Consider the following 11358-nt stretch of genomic DNA (forward strand, 5'->3'; position numbering starts at 1 on the left):
AGGGTCATAAACAATATTCAATAAAGTATATACTTCAAAGATCAAGATACAACTGATAACACAACAGGTAAACATGTAAAGTTGACATCAAAGTGATATCGGTTTAATTCACGATTCTTACAAATTACAGAATATAGTATTAAATGTATAAATATAGACGTGGATGGAGAACATGTTCCATCCTTGGTTAAGGAAAAGGACTAGTAATGAATGTTCAGATTTATTTGATTATTTACGCCTCTGTGAAACATTTTGAGAGCGGATTCTAACATGAAATATCAATACAATTGTGTTGCATAAATTGTTATTCGTGAGTTTATGCAACGAAAAGAAACGTTTATGCAAGAATCGATCACGAGTGTTGAATAAAGCTCAAAACTTCCGGGTGGACCCAACCATATTCACGTTGAGGGGTTTCTTTTTCAATCAGACACATTAATTCACCGTTATTTTCTCCCTAAAAGAGTAACACAAAGAGTCCTTACATATAAGACAGTTTTTCAGATATGTTAAATGTATTGTCGCATCAGTGAAAGTAGCAAAAGGTGTGTTATTTAAGGACTCGTACATTTCCGGTTCCCCCCCTCTGCCGTGTCTTGGTTCCGGCGGTGTCACGAGATAAACACAGTCCTGCTCACTTCTCTAAGTTCGTGTTGGACCCGGAAAAACATCAACAAACGCGGCCATCATGGCGTTTCTTTCCTTGATAATTCTAACTTTGTTTAGCGTTACGACGACGCAGTTCGTGCCGCCGGTGAGTTACACCTGTCCGCGTGCTCGTGAACCATGTACTCGTGTAAACATGTAGTTTCTCGCCAGTACACGGAGGACTGCAGGGGCGACATGTATCCGCCTAAAGGTCCGACGTAAGTGATCGAAACTTCTTATTTATTCGTATATTCTATAATTAATATAATATAAATTATATTCTTTAATGTAAGGAAGCAAAAGTTCAATCTAATGTTTCTCCACACCTGAGTCGCTGATACGTGTTGCCTTCAGGTACACCTCGTAATTTTCATTGACCTATATTTGCAACCAGCCGAGATGCACACATGACTTCTTCAATGAAATATAAACAATTTTGTCAAATAGTAATTTAAAAAAAACAACAACAATAGTTTGACCTTTTCTCGTTCTTTCACTGTGAAGTGCGTGCGCAGGTGTTTGATTTTAACTAAACTGGAATAAATCCCAACACATGTTGGGAATTCATGATGAAGACTTTACATTGGATGATGATTAAATTGAAATTCAATTTTAAGCCAAATGATGATCGGATAGTAACTCGAAACTAGTTTGAAATCTCGCATATAATTCACATTAAGTCACATGTTATCACTAGTTGACCTGCTCTAGTAGAAGAACTCACATTTCTCCACTCGTGCAGGCTTTACCTTGATTCTCTGAGACTCTGTGTTTGTCTCAGTGGTATCTTGACCTTTTTAAGTTTATATTTTATTGAATATTGTTTTGATTGTTTAAGCGCTTTGTGACCCTGGTCTAGAAAAGTTAGTTTTGAGATCTTGGTTTAAAGACCTCTTTTCTACTATTTTCTTTTTACAGGATTGGTTTTACATTTTTCATACTGTGTGTATTTTATTAGAAGTGGTAAAATATATGCTACTTCTTTTTTTTCTTTAATGAAAAGAATAGTACAATTAATATATATGAATTCATCTACACAATTAAATGACTAAAGACGAAAAACTAATTAAATTAAGATGTCATAGAAATTAGAAGTATAAGTTTAAGGAGCGTAATTAAAAAAATGATAAATAAAATAAATAAATCTAAATATATGTGAAGAGAGAACAATGGTTATCAGAGATTAATTATAATATAATCAGTAACTCGGTTAGAAGTTGGGATTCAAACCCAGTCAGTTTAACTGCTTGACTTTCAGGTCAAGATACTATGCATTGAATTTGGTTCGACATACTGATCGCAGGCCTAAATGCTGCAAAGATTGATTCAACCTGTTTGTTCTACTGGTCTGTATCGCCTTCTAAATAAAATGAAACACTTTTATTTCCTCTTTTATCATTTTTTTTAAAGCATGTCAAAGTTAGTTTCCGTCATAAGACGACTGAAGACGTCTCCGTGACATGAGATCATAATCATAAAAAGTAATTATCGTAAAAGAATGTGGTGGATCATCCATGAACAGGTAATACCTTCAAGTCTTCTGCTCAGGTTCAAAGGAACCGTGCCCTGGTACACCCTGGACCTGGACCTGCCGCCCAGCAAGAGGTGGACCAGCCTGATCTCCGACAAGAAAGCCGAGGTAGGGGTTCCCTCGCCCAGGTCGCCTCGAATCATCTCTCACCCTCCTGCTCTCTCTCTCCCTCCAGCTGGGCGAGATGATGGCGGCCATCAAAGACCTGGCCAACGCCTTTGTGCCCAGCGGGCTCTTGGTCGAGTTGGTGGACATTTCGCTGGTGAGTTTCACTTCCTGCTCCTGGTGTCTCCTGACGCGTCGCAAACTCATTTCTAATTGTTTGTGCTCACGATGGCAGCCTTTGATCGTGGACTCGCTCCCGCATCCCTTCGGCGACGAGATGAAGGGAATAGCATCCGCCTCAGGGATTCCTCTCGGTGAGACGCGCCTGTACTTTAAATCATTTTGTCGGAAGTCAGTCTGGGTTCTTTAAAGTCACGGGGTGATGGAGGGGGGTACAGTCGTGGGCCAGAGTTCTAGGCAGGTGCGAGAAAATGTTGTGGAGTAAAGAACGTGTCGATAATGTATTTTCATCGATCAACAAAATGCAGTGAATGATAAAAAGAGAAAATTTAAATCAAATCCACTTAAGCAACACTTGCACTCGTGCTTTGAAGGAACTTGACTGATCGTTGTTCCAAACATCTTTGAGAACCAACTAGAGCTCATCTGTGGATGATCTTCTACGGAAGTATATCAGCGTGATATTGATGATGATGATGATGATGAAAGATTGAATTTAACATTTCAGACGTTGATGTTATTGTTAATTAATTAATTAATTGAATCATTTCTTTATATGGAAGTTTGACTTTTTGTCACTGAATGATTTAATTCAGTAGTTTTTTTCATTTCAACCAATGACTAGTAACGGCTTCAGGAGGTTCCCCTGGATTTCAATTGAATCCCTGATTTTGGATCCACACTCTTTGGCTAGACTTGATTGACATTTGGTGAAGGAAGGATGAAGCTTCACGAAGCATCGTAATCGGAGCTCAGTAGGTGGCACTCATTGGTGCAAGATTTCATTAAGATGCTTAAAACAAAGAGTGCCATCTAGTGGGCAAGGGTTGAGTATGAAGACACTGGTGTTGGGTCATGATGGTCTGATGAAGCTTCATGAAACAGTGTCATTATCTTCAGAGTCCACTAGATGGTAGTGATGTGTTGATGAAGCTTCATGAAACAGTGTCATTATCTTCAGAGTCCACTAGATGGTAGTGATGTGTTGATGAAGCTTCATGAAACGGTGTCATTATCTTCAGAGTCCATTAGATGGTAGTGATTTGTTGATGAAGCTTCATGAAACAGTGTCATTATCTTCAGAGTCCACTAGATGGTAGTGATGTGTTGATGAAGCTTCATGAAACAGTGTCATTATCTTCAGAGTCCACTAGATGGTAGTAATGTGTTGATGAAGCTTCATGAAACAGTGTCATTATCTTCAGAGTCCACTAGATGGTAGTGATTTGTTGATGAAGCTTCATGAAGCAGTGTCATTATCTTCAGAGTCCACTAGATGGTAGTGATGTGTTGATGAAGCTTCATGAAACAGTGTCATTATCTTCAGAGTCCACTAGATGGTAGTGATGTGTTGATGAAGCTTCATGAAACAGTGTCATTATCTTCAGAGTCCACTAGATGGTAGTGATTTGTTGATGAAGCTTCATGAAACATTGTCATTATCTTCAGAGTCCACTAGATGGTAGTGATTTGTTGATGAAGCTTCATGAAGCAGTGTCATTATCTTCAGAGTCCACTAGATGGTAGTGATGTGTTGATGAAGCTTCATGAAACAGTGTCATTATCTTCAGAGTCCACTAGATGGTAGTGATGTGTTGATGAAGCTTCATGAAGCAGTGTCATTATCTTTAGAGTCCACTAGATGGCGGTCTCTGCTCTATTTTACTTTATTTTGAACAACTGTTCTAATGAAACATCATTTTTAAACTGGTGGCGCCACCTACTGACCTCTAAACAACATGACACTGTTTCATGAAGCTTCATCACTACTGATAAGACTCAAGAGGTCTTGAGTTTAGCTTGTGTTCCACACGGTTCTGCTGAAACGCCTCCAGATATTTGTCTTCTGTGGAAGTTAATTGTTTACTGTCATGCAGGCGAGGTCGTGTTATTCAACATCTTCTACGAAGTCTTCACGGTCTGCACTTCTGTGGTGGCTGAAGACCCGAAAGGTAAAGAAGCTCACGTGATCATGTGAAAGTCCACTGACCCTCATCCGCTCACTGTCCCCCAGGAAACCTGATTCACGGTCGAAATCTGGATTTCGGCTTGTTTCTGGGGTGAGGCTTGATTCACTGATAAACGTCCTCAAGCCGACTGACACAAGTTCTTTTTTTATCTCAGCTGGGATCTGAAGAACAGGTCGTGGATCATCAGTGAGAAGCTGAAGCCACTGGTGGTCAATGTGGACTTCCAGAGAGGCAACAAGACGGTTTTTAAATCTACAAACTTTGCCGGCTACGTTGGAATGCTGACTGGAATGAAGCCTGTAAGTGTGGTTCGAGTGAAGCCTCAGGACGAGTCACTGAAATCATTTTTCAATCAAATAATCAATTCTTTGCAGCATTTCTTTACTCTGACGATGAACGAGCGCTTCAGTCTGGACGGAGGATACATCGGTGAGTGAAGTTCTCTACAGCGTAGCTCCCATTACAGCAAAGCTCTTCCGGTAGTTATCAAAAATAAATGATCTATCTTTGCAAGTCACCGTAGTATTACTCCGCCAGTCACCGTAGTATTACTCCGCCAGTCACCGTAGTATTACTCCGCCAGTCACCGTAGTATTACTCCGCCAGTCACCGTAGTATTATTCCGCCAGTCACCGTAGTGTTATTACGCCAGTCACCGTAGTATTATTCCGCCAGTCACCGTAGTATTATTCCGCCAGTCACCGTAGTATTATTCCGCCAGTCACCGTAGTATTATTCCGCCAGTCACCGTAGTATTACTCCGCCAGTCACCGTAGTATTACTCCGCCAGTCACCGTAGTATTACTCCGCCAGTCACCGTAGTATTACTCCGCGAGTCACCGTAGTATTACTCCGCGAGTCACCGTAGTATTACTCCGCGAGTCACCGTAGTATTACTCCGCGAGTCACCGTAGTATTACTCCGCGAGTCACCGTAGTATTACTCCGCCAGTCACCGTAGTATTATTCCGCCAGTCACCGTAGTATTACTCCGCGAGTCACCGTAGTATTGCTCCGCTAGTCACCGTAGTATTATTCCGCCAGTCACCGTAGTATTACTCCGCCAGTCACCGTAGTATTATTCCGCCAGTCACCGTAGTATTATTCCGCCAGTCACCGTAGTATTATTCCGCCAGTCACCGTAGTATTATTCCGCCAGTCACCGTAGTATTATTCCGCCAGTCACCGTAGTATTACTCCGCCAGTCACCGTAGTATTACTCCGCCAGTCACCGTAGTATTACTCCGCCATTCACCGTAGTATTACTCCGCGAGTCACCGTAGTATTACTCCGCGAGTCACCGTAGTATTACTCCGCGAGTCACCGTAGTATTACTCCGCCAGTCACCGTAGTATTACTCCGCCAGACACCGTAGTATTACTCCGCTAGTCACCGTAGTATTGCTCCGCTAGTCACCGTAGTATTATTCCGCCAGTCACAGTAGTATTGCTCCGCTAGTCACCGTAGTATTATTCCGCCAGTCACCGTAGTATTGCTCCGCTAGTCACCGTAGTATTATTCCGCCAGTCACCGTAGTATTGCTCCGCTAGTCACCGTAGTATTATTCCGCCAGTCACAGTAGTATTGCTCCGCTAGTCACCGTAGTATTATTCCGCCAGTCACCGTAGTATTGCTCCGCTAGTCACCGTGGTATTATTCCGCTAGTCACCGTAGTATTGCTCCGCTAGTCACCGTAGTATTATTCCGCCAGTCACGGTAGTATTATTCCGCCAGTCACCGTAGTATTGCTCCGCTAGTCACCGTAGTATTATTCCACCAGTCACCGTAGTATTGCTCCGCTAGTCACCGTAGTATTATTCCGCCAGTCACGGTAGTATTATTCCGCCAGTCACCGTAGTATTGCTCCGCTAGTCACCGTAGTATTGCTCCGCTAGTCACCGTAGTATTATTCCGCCAGTCACCGTAGTATTATTCCGCCAGTCACCGTAGTATTGCTCCGCTAGTCACCGTAGTATTATTCCACCAGTCACCGTAGTATTGCTCCGCTAGTCACCGTAGTATTATTCCGCCAGTCACCGTAGTATTGCTCCGCTAGTCACCGTAGTATTATTCCGCCAGTCACCGTAGTATTGCTCCGCTAGTCACCGTAGTATTATTCCGTCAGTCATTGTAGTTTTGCTCCGCCAGTCACCGTGGTATTGCTCTGCGAGTCACCGTAGTATTATTCAAACAGTCACCGTAGTATTGCTCCGCTAGTCACCGTAGTATTGCTCCGCTAGTCACCGTAGTATTATTCCGCTAGTCACCGTAGTATTGCTCCGCTAGTCACCGCAGTATTATTCCGCCAGTCACCGTAGTATTGCTCCGCCAGTCACCGTAGTATTGCTCCGCTAGTCACCGTAGTATTATTCCGCTAGTCACCGTAGTATTATTCCGCCAGTCACCGTAGTATTATTCCGCTAGTCACCGTAGTATTGCTCCGCTAGTCACCGTAGTATTGCTCCACTAGTCACCATAGTATTATTCCGCTAGTCACCGTAGTATTGCTCCGCTAGTCACCGTAGTATTGCTCCGCTAGTCACCGTAGTATTATTCCGCTAGTCACCGTAGTATTGCTCCGCTAGTCACCGCAGTATTATTCCGCCAGTCACCGTAGTATTGCTCCGCCAGTCACCGTAGTATTGCTCCGCTAGTCACCGTAGTATTATTCCGCTAGTCACCGTAGTATTATTCCGCCAGTCACCGTAGTATTATTCCGCTAGTCACCGTAGTATTGCTCCGCTAGTCACCGTAGTATTGCTCCGCTAGTCACCGTAGTATTATTCCGCTAGTCACCGTAGTATTGCTCCGCTAGTCACCGTAGTATTGCTCCGCCAGTCACCGTAGTATTGCTCCGCCAGTCACCACAGTTCTCTGTCAAAAACCAAGGAAGGGTTTTTTTTCATGTTTCACGGAGGAGAACGAAGACAAATGTAATCAAGATATATTGAACTTTCAAGAAATTAAAAATATCAAATATACATTTTGTTCGGCCTCTGACTGAGACGGTGTGTTATTGTGGTCTTGTATGTATATGTAATGATGCTGTATCATGAAACCTCATGATCTGTCATGATAGGCATCATGGAATGGATCCTCGGGAAAAGAGACGGGATGTGGATGAGTTTCCTGACACGGTCCGTCTTGGAGAACGCAACAAGGTATTTTACTCTTGTGAGTAGTTAGTAGACGTACGGCAACAGTATTGATACTAAACAATAGATAGTATTTGTAGTACTGTCTCTGGTGTTGCAGAATTTACAGACTTTGATGACTCTTGAGGAAAATATGTCCAGACATCAGCTTTAAAAGCTGCTAGTCGACTGTATCCTCTCGTCCTCAGTCATCGCAGGGATCTTGCAGAAATATATGATATAAAATAAAAATGATGCATTGCTGTTTAAAAAAAACATTATTGCGATGATGAAGTGAACGTATATTTTCTTCCACTCCTGCTCATCCTCAGCTACGAAGAGGCAAAAACCCGACTGGCTCAGACGAAGCTTCTGGCTCCGGCCTACTTCATCCTGGGAGGAAACCAGAGCACCCAGGGCTGCATCATCACCCGATCCAGAGAACTCAGCCTGGATGTCTTGGAGTGAGTCGACATTTCTCTGCAAAAAAACGCGTCATTCCGAGCTTCACTTTCGTTTGTGAGTCTCAGGCTGGAACCTAAGCTGGGACGCTGGTACGTCCTGGAGACCAACTACGATCACTGGAAGGAGCCGCTGTTCCTGGACGACCGCCGGACGCCGGCCATGAAGTGCATGAACCAGACCACGCAGGCGGTGAGTGTCCGAGGAGATCGTTTTTAAATCGGCTCGATGGATTCTCAAACCGCCTCACGACCCACAGAACATCTCGGCGAAGACCTTGTACGACGTGCTCTCCACCAAACCCGTGCTGAACAAGGTGCGTCGGTGAAGACCAGGACCGAGATCACGCCGTCCTTAAACCGTCTGCCTGTGTTCCAGCTCACCACGTACACCACGCTGATGCAGGTGGCCGAGGGGAAGCTGGAGTCTTACATCCGCGACTGTCCGAACCCCTGCATGCCCTGGTGAGCCGGGGCTGGAGATGAAGGTCCGACTCGGTTCCACGTTCACTGAAGAAAAAAAAAAAAAGGGATCAACTTTAATTGTTCGTCTGCCACTTTGTGTACATTGTTTAAAAAATGACTAAAACATCAAATGTTTCACAGATTTTGATTGCTGCTATATTTGTACGCTACTATTTTTTTTTTATTACTTAATTAAAGATAATAATTTAAAGTACTTGGAGTCATGTTTCATTAATGCTTCATTTTAAGGAATTCTTAAAATAGGAAAAATACATCTATGGTAGAAATATGTCTATATTACATATAAATAAATGTTAACAAATATGATCTAAATAATAAATGTATGGTCTTATTAATAAATAATGTCTAAATCTACCGTTTAAATAATGAATATTTATGTCTAAATAATAAATGAATGGTAAAAATAATACCCAGTGTGCTCAGAAAATAATGAAGCTTTATCACAAGTAGGAAGTTAATTCTAACAAAACTACTAAATGTAGCCCAACTTGTTCCAGAAATTAACCCAACGTTGACAAAATGACACGGTGGAGGTAGTTTATAACTCGATGTACAGCCATTAATATCTGAACCACCGGCAACAAGAGACTTCACCACTAAATGTCATTTTCCCTCCAAAATGTCATGTGACTCATTAGTGTTACTATGTCTCAGGTGTGCATAGGGAGCAGGTGAGTTCAACAGTACAGCTCTCACATCGTCATACTGGTCCCTGAAAGTTTTCTCGTGGCCCCCCCTGGCCAAGAACTCGGGGTTTCTCAGAAGACGAATTGTTGCGCAACATGAAGAAGATGGCCGACGCCCTGAAACGGAGCCGCAGCTCAGTAGCCGAAATCATTTGAAAAGAGCAGAAGGACATGGATCACTGGAACTAGTCCAATGGTCTGATGAGACCAAGGATAATTTGCTGTGTCTCAAATCGCATACTTGCGTACTCAAAGTTAGTATTTTTAGTGCGTAAGTGTGTCTCAATTCTTAGTATGCAAAATTAAGTGCTCCATACACACTAAATTGTCATTAAAAAGCCCACAAAACTAAGTATGGATCGATGGACACTAACCACCCTAAACGGCTCCATCTTAGTGACGTTGTAAACGGAAGTTACGTCATTATATATATATTTATATATATATATATATTCATATACTTACAGGTGTATTTTCAGCAGCAGTAGGAGGATAAACACGTCTTCGCTGCTGATACCAGCTTAAATATCTCGTGAATATTTCGATTCTCATATTTTTTCTTTATTTCATTTTCCAAACTTGCAAAACGTGCTGCCAGCAGGTGGCGATAGCGTTCAAACAGCTGGTTGAAACCATCGTTAAATAGAAGTAGACGCTGTCGCATCATTTCCTGTTAGTGTGTAGCAGCAGAGTTTGATTTGAGACATACTATCTGTGGAGGATTAGTTACTAGTTAGTACACTATCCTGATGCATACTAACTTCTAGTATACTAAGAGAAGTATGTTTGAGACATACTATCTGTGGAGGATTAGTTACTAGTTAGTACGTACACTATCCTGATGCATACTAACTTCTAGTATACTAAGAGAAGTATGTGATTTGAGACATACTATCTGTGGAGAATTTTTCATACTAGTTAGTAAGTACACTATCCTGATGCATACTAACTTCTAGTATACTAAGAGAAGTATGCGATTTGAGACATACTATCTGTGGAGAATTAGTTACTAGTTAGTACGTACACTATCCTGATGCATACTAACTTCTAGTATACTAAGAGAAGTATGCGATTTGAGACATACTATCTGTGGAGAATTAGTTACTAGTTAGTACGTACACTATCCTGATGCATACTAACTTCCAGTATACTAAGAGAAGTATGCGATTTGAGACATACTATCTGTGGAGAATTAGTTACTAGTTAGTACGTACACTATCCTGATGCATACTAACTTCTAGTATACTAAGAGAAGTATGTGATTTGAGACATACTATCTGTGGAGGATTAGTTACTAGTTAGTACGTACACTATCCTGATGCATACTAACTTCTAGTATACTAAGAGAAGTATGTGATTTGAGACATACTATCTGTGGAGAATAAGTTACTAGTTAGTACGTACACTATCCTGATGCATACTAACTTCTAGTATACTAAGAGAAGTATGCGATTTGAGACATACTATCTGTGGAGAATAAGTTACTAGTTAGTACGTACACTATCCTGATGCATACTAACTTCTAGTATACTAAGAGAAGTATGCGATTTGAGACATACTATCTGTGGAGAATAACTTACTAGTTAGTACGTACACTATCCTGATGCATACTAACTTCTAGTATACTAAGAGAAGTATGCGATTTGAGACATACTATCTGTGGAGAATAAGTTACTAGTTAGTACGTACACTATCCTGATGCATACTAACTTCTAGTATACTAAGAGAAGTATGCGATTTGAGACATACTATCTGTGGAGGATTAGTTACTAGTTAGTACGTACACTATCCTGATGCATACTAACTTCTAGTATACTAAGAGAAGTATGTGATTTGAGACATACTATCTGTGGAGAATAAGTTACTAGTTAGTACGTACACTATCCTGATGCATACTAACTTCTAGTATACTAAGAGAAGTATGCGATTTGAGACATACTATCTGTGGAGAATTCTTCGTACTAGTTAGTAAGTACACTATCCTGATGCATACTAACTTCTAGTATACTAAGAGAAGTATGCGATTTGAGACATACTATCTGTGGAGGATTAGTTACTAGTTAGCACGTACACTATCCTGATGCATACTAACTTCTAGTATACTAAGAGAAGTATGTGATTTGAGACATACTATCTGTGGAGAATAAGTTACTAGTTA

General features: G+C 41.5%; 1 protein-coding gene across 1 annotated transcript; it reads left to right on the forward strand.

Moving 5' to 3' along the window:
* The first annotated feature begins 611 nt into the window (after positions 1 to 611).
* On the forward strand, positions 612 to 8707 carry asah1b (N-acylsphingosine amidohydrolase 1b). Its single transcript, XM_087810561.1, has 14 exons — positions 612 to 754; positions 820 to 866; positions 2197 to 2287; positions 2355 to 2441; positions 2520 to 2598; positions 4342 to 4416; positions 4479 to 4524; positions 4589 to 4733; positions 4809 to 4863; positions 7513 to 7594; positions 7900 to 8031; positions 8098 to 8221; positions 8289 to 8345; positions 8408 to 8707. The coding sequence occupies exons 1-14, from the start codon at positions 689 to 691 to the stop codon at positions 8495 to 8497; spliced, it is 1176 nt and encodes a 391-aa protein (XP_087666687.1). The 5' UTR covers positions 612 to 688; the 3' UTR covers positions 8498 to 8707.
* The last annotated feature ends 2651 nt before the right edge of the window (positions 8708 to 11358 follow it).

This window comes from Callionymus lyra, chromosome 1 (genome assembly GCF_982586985.1).
Source record: "Callionymus lyra chromosome 1, fCalLyr1.hap1.1, whole genome shotgun sequence".
NCBI classification, from domain to species: Eukaryota; Metazoa; Chordata; class Actinopteri; order Syngnathiformes; family Callionymidae; genus Callionymus; species Callionymus lyra.